Source organism: Myotis davidii, unplaced genomic scaffold, assembly GCF_000327345.1.
Source record: "Myotis davidii unplaced genomic scaffold, ASM32734v1 scaffold30, whole genome shotgun sequence".
Classification (NCBI taxonomy): domain Eukaryota; kingdom Metazoa; phylum Chordata; class Mammalia; order Chiroptera; family Vespertilionidae; genus Myotis; species Myotis davidii.
The window spans coordinates 2,344,063-2,349,589 of record NW_006282874.1 but is presented as its reverse complement, the minus strand read 5'-3'; the positions used below and the strand labels follow the sequence as shown (position 1 = coordinate 2,349,589).

General features: G+C 58.3%; 1 protein-coding gene across 1 annotated transcript in view; it reads left to right on the top strand.

Annotated features, from left to right (window-relative positions):
* Positions 1–5,527, top strand: part of TG (thyroglobulin) — a 152,913-nt gene that overhangs the window by 21,117 nt on the left and 126,269 nt on the right. The window contains 7 exon segments of the mRNA XM_006753290.2: positions 207–284; positions 804–916; positions 1,980–2,082; positions 3,055–3,255; positions 3,324–3,450; positions 4,607–4,744; positions 4,787–4,880. Of these exon segments, the coding sequence (XP_006753353.1) occupies positions 207–284; positions 804–916; positions 1,980–2,082; positions 3,055–3,255; positions 3,324–3,450; positions 4,607–4,744; positions 4,787–4,880 (854 nt within the window).

The following is a 5,527-nucleotide window of genomic DNA, read 5'->3' as shown; positions in this document are numbered from 1 at the left end:
CTCATCCATAAAATGGGAGCGGTGACTCTGCCAGCCAGAGCCAAGGCGGGTTAGGGTGCTAAGGCCCGTGTGGTGAACGAGGTCGGGCAGGGGGACCGGTGGGGGACCCTCTGGCGCCATCAGCAGCGTAAAGATGGATGGTTGTTGGTGAGACACCCGCAGGCGAGCCCTGTGCGCCTCCTGAGTGCTGCCGTGGTCTCTCCCAGGGAACTGCTGGTGTGTGGACGGGAAGGGACAGTACGTGCCGGCCTCGCTGACTGCCCGCTCCTCCCAGGCCCCCCAGTGTAAGTGGAGCCCACGGATCCCCCTGCTTGACCCTGGCGGTGGGCACTCAGGGCCCCAACCAGGGGAGCTCTGAGGGCCGAACCCCGAGGGCAGCCAGCCCGCGTTTCCCAAGTCCCCGCCCGCGTCTGGAAGACTCTGGCAGGCCTGGCCCTGCCTAGTTTCCCAGGTGGACAGGGGCAGGGAGAGGCCGGGGCGCTGGGCTCCCCCACACCCTCCCTGTGCAGCTTCACCTCCTTCCATGGCTTCAACAGCCACCTGCCGTCTGTTCTGCAGCCCTGCCTCTCCCCGGTTTCTGACCCGGGAAATCAGCTGCCCACTTTGCACCTCGACCATGCTGCCGCCTGCCTGGGCCTTTGTCCCTGAGCCCCAGCCTGCTCCTCGGCCGAGACTCCAGCTCTCTGTGCCGGCCTCCATCCGCCCCAGACCCTGGCCCTGATGTCGGGCCCGCTTGGGCCTGGGCTCTCTGCTCGCTGTCCTGGGGCCCACGCAGCCTGTAAAGAGCCTTTCTCTCCCCGCAGGCCCCTCCGCCTGTGAGAGAGCGCGAGCCAGCGGGCTGCTCTCCAGCTGGAAACAGGCCGGGTCCCAGGGAGACCCTTCCCCCGACGACCTCTTCATCCCAACCTGCCTGGAGGTGAGGCTCCGCGGGCTGGGGAGGCCGAGGAGGAGCAGGCCTTCTCCGCAGGCTGGGGATGGCTTTCCTCGTGTTCAATGCATTTGTATGTGTTTTTAATGTTGTTTTTTTTTAAAATGGATTTTTAGACAGAGAGATAGAAACATCAGCGATGAGAGGGAATTACTGATCAGCTGCCTCCTACATGCCCCCTGTTGGGGATCGAGCCCACAACCCGGGCATGTGCCCTGACCGGGAATAGGGCCTTGATCCCTTAATTACTGGGTTGATGCTCAACAATAGCCACATCAGCCAGGAAATACATTTATTTTTGTTTAAAACTTGTAGGGAGTTCTAGATCGGCATTGTTGCTAGAGTCCTGGCCGAGTCTGGCTGGGTGACCTTGGGCCATTTACTCACCTTCTCTAGTCTTCATTTTGTTTTGTTTTTTTATCATAGGATCGAACCACGTTTTTATCCTACCCGGTGCTAGACTGTTTTGAGGGCCCAAGGAAATATCACTCATGAAAACTCTTTAAAAGTCACTTACACGTGTCTATGCTTTTCCTACAGTTACCTGGGCAAAGTCGTTTTGCAAAGTCCTTGTGTCTTAGTTTCTCAACACTCATGTAAGATGTCATCACATCACCCTCCCAGCTCCTGGGGGTTATAGTAGATCTAATAGTTGGGTGCAGTGGCCAATTTTAGGAATAAGAGCTCCTAGCGAAAGGATTCACGCTAGGATCGCAGCCACTCACGTCCAAGGGATGAAGGCCCCGGGCCTCGGTTCCCTGTCCCTAAAGCGGGTCCGATAGGAACACAACTGGCCTCTGATTCCCGGCTTCACGAAGATCAGTGAGATCCCGAGACTGGACTCCTGTGGCCCTGGCCTCGTGGGTGGTTCTGACCGTCAGTTCAGATGGTGTGAGGGATGGGTCTGGATCAGGGGAGCCGCCCAGGCCACCTCCCTCCACGCGGAGAGGCCAGCACTGGGGTTTGGGAGGGACATTCCTGGTGTCCACTCACTGACCTGTGGCCTCAGCAGCATCTTCCCGGGGCTGACCTAACCTCGGCTTTGTTCCAGACAGGAGAGTTTGCCAGGCTGCAGGCGACGGAGGCTGGCATCTGGTGTGTGGACCAGGCCTCAGGCGAGGGCACCCCGCCCCGCACGAACGGCAGTGCCCAGTGTGAGTAGTCACCCCTTGCCCTTTCCCCCAGCCCCTCCCCATGCACCCTGGGTTTGTGAGTGTGTGTGTCTGTGTGTGTCGGGGGGTGAGTATGTGTTAGTGTATGAGAGTGTGTAAGTATAAGTGTGTGTGTGTGTGTATGTGAGTATGGTGTGAGTGTGTGTGTGTGTGTCTATGTGTGTGTCTATGTGTATATGTGGGTATGTGTGTGAGTGTATGAGAGTATGAGTGTGAGTGTGTGTGTGAGTGTATATGTGAGCGTGTGTGTGTGTGTGATTGTGTGTGTGTGTGTCTGTGTGTATGTGTGGGTATGTGTGTGAGTGTATGAGAGTATGTCTGAGTGTGAGTGTGTGTGTGTGTGTGAGTGTGTGTGTGTGTGTGATTGTGTGGGTGAGTATGAGTGTGTGTGTGAGTTGTGTGTGTGTGGTGTGAGTGTGTGTGTGTGTGTGAGTGTGGTGTGTATATGTGTGTGAGAGTGTGTGTGTGTGTGTGTGTGTGGGTGTGGGTGTATGTGAGTGTGGTGTGTATATGTGTGTGAGAGTGTGTGTGTGTGTGTGTGTGTGGGTGTGGGTGTATGTGAGTGTGGTGTGTATATGTGTGTGTGAGAGTGTGTATGTGTGAGTGTGTGTGAGTTGTGTGTGTGTGGTGTGAGTGTATGTGTGTGTGTGTCTGTGTGTGTGTGGGTGTGTATGTGTATGTGAGTGTGGTGTGTATATGTGTGTGTGAGAGTGTGTATGTGTGAGTGTGTGTGTGAGTTGTGTGTGTGTGGTGTGAGTATATGTGTGTGTGAGTGTGTGTGTGTGTACAGAGCTGAGCAAGGCTCAGCCTTTGCCCTGCCCTAGCTCAATACCCAGTGGGAGGTGGGTGGCTGAGACCCTGGTGGGGCCTGGGACTGGTGGTGGCAGGTGGCGCCTGTGGGTGGCGAGGGCTGTGGGCTCTGTGGAAAGCCTCACTGGCTGGTCTCTGTGTCAGGCCCCGGCCTCTGTGAAGCACCCCAGGGCGGCATCCTCTCCCGGACGGCCAGCCCAGGCTACACGCCGGCCTGCGGGGCCGAGGACGGAGGCCGGTCCCCAGTGCAGTGCAGCCGGGCCCAGGAAAGCTGCTGGTGCGTTCTGGGCAGCGGAGAGGAGGTGCCCGGGACTCGCGTGGTTGGGAGCCAGCCGGCCTGTGAGAGTAAGATGTGCCCTCAGGGCCCCTGGCTGGGGGCGGGGGGTGTCCTGCCCCTCTCTTTCTTCACCCAGGGGGAGGGGGTCTAGAGAACAGGGACAGTGGGGGAGGGGCAGGAGGGCCTGAGGACATGGTGACCACGGATTCCCGAGAGCTGGAAACTGGTGTCCCCTCCCTGCCAACGCACAGCCTGGCGCTGAGGTTAGGTAGCTGGTGCAGCGTCTCTGGCACCAGAAGCCTGCGGGCTGCGGGGCGTCCAGGTCCCGGTCTCCCATCCTGGGGGGAAGCTGGGGGCAGCTGCCTGTGGGGATGGGTCCATCCAGCTGGAGCCGCAGGGGTCCCTGCAGGTGTTGACTTGCTTATGCTTATTTCTAGTTTTGAACGTTGTTTGGACATCGAATATTGAAATATATATCATACGAATATATATCAGAACTATCAGATGACTAGAGATAATTGAATGATCAGTGGCTTACCTTTTATTTGTGGAGCCGCCTCATTAACAAGAGCCCCCCGGAGCTCCTCCTGCTGACCTCCTGCTGCCAGACAGGCAGGCAGACTTGACTGGCAGCTCTCCACCTCCTTGCTGGGTGGCCTCGGGCGTGGCCCTCGACCTCTCTGGCTCTCAGTCTCCTGGTCCACAGTCAGCATTGCGCTGTGGCCTGGTCTTTCCTCCTGGGGCTCGATGCAGCTGGTGATTGGACTCTTGGCTAATTGATAACACGCAGGGCTGCACCAGTGGGCCGAGAGCTTGGGGACAGGAGACCTAAGAAGGCCTGGGAGAGCCATGGAAGGTGCTGGAAAGCTGGAGGAGCTGGGCTGATCATTGAGGGTCAAAAAGGAATCTTCTAGGCCAGTGGTCGGCAAACTGTGGCTCGCGAGCCACATTCGGCTCTTTGGCCCCTTTGCCGCACGAGCCACATGCAGCTCTTTGGCCCCTTCCACAAAATACTGGCTCTTCCACAAAATACCGGCTTCTGAGCATGGCCCACGAAGTTTCAATTGCACTGTACATGCGCGCCCGCACGTGGTATTTTGTGGAAGAGCCACACTCAAGGGGCCAAAGAGCCGCATGTGGCTCGCGAGCCGCGGTTTGCCGACCCCGGTTCTAGGCAGATAAGCAGATGGAGGGAAGGGCATGTCCAGGGAAAGGCAGCCCTGCCTGGAGGCAGAGGGACAGAGCGCGTGAGAGCGAGAGAGAGGCCCGGGTCAGCGGGCACCCAGGGGGCTGAGCGTGGGTGTCCGTCCATGCCCGCAACCCAGGTACATGCCCTTGACCGGAATCGAACCTGGGACCTTTCAGTCCGCAGGCCGACGCTCTATCCACTGAGCCAAACCGGTTTCGGCTTCGCCGCAGCTTCTTGGCCGGCGACGGGGACCGGACTGGATGTGTGAGCGGAGACCTAGTGCCGAGGCCCCGGGCAGGGCACCTGGCGAGGAGGTTTCCCTCGCAGTTCAAGGAAAAGACGGGGGAGGGCAACAGCATGCAGAGAAGGTGAGGAGGCCTGAGCCGTGGCCTCTGCTGGCGCCAGGGCAGAGGAGGTGGGGCCGACCGGGATGCCCACCTGGGACAGCTGGAGGCAGAGGTGCCACGCATTGAGCTCTGGGTACTGAAGCACGAACAGGCGTGGGTGGGCAGCAGGAGTTATTTATTCAGTTATTTATTTTTAATATATTTTTATTGATTTCAGAGCGGAAGGGAGGAGGAGAGAGACAGAAACATCAATGATGAGAGAGAGTCATTGATCAGCTGCCTCCTGCAGGTCCCACACGGGGGATGGAGCCTGCAACCCAGACCTATGCCCTGACCAGAATCCAACTGTGACTTCCTGGTTCATAGGCCCGTGCTCAACCACTGAGCCATCGTGGCTGGGACTTTTTATTATACATGTATCTCGTTATTGATTTTGGAGAGGCAGGGAGGAGAGAGAGACAGAAACATCGATGAGGAGAGAATCACTGATTGGGAGCAGTGAGTTATGACGTGTTGCTTAGAGGTGGAGGGGACCGTGGGCAGCTGGGTTGGAGATGGAAGAAGCTGGAGGTGAAGATACAGAGTCCTCTGTGCTCAAGCACCTGGTCCAACTGAGAGACGGGCTCCTCCAAGAGGAGGGCAGGGAGGGAGGCAGCAGGCCCAGGCCAGGGTCCGAGGAGCCCACACACCCGCAGGCAGGGAAGAGGGGGAGAGAGGCAGGAGTGCCAGCCCCCTAGTGCTGGGCAGATGCCCCCAGCCGCCTCTCTCCTGCTCCCAGGCCCGCAGTGCCCACTGCCATTCAAC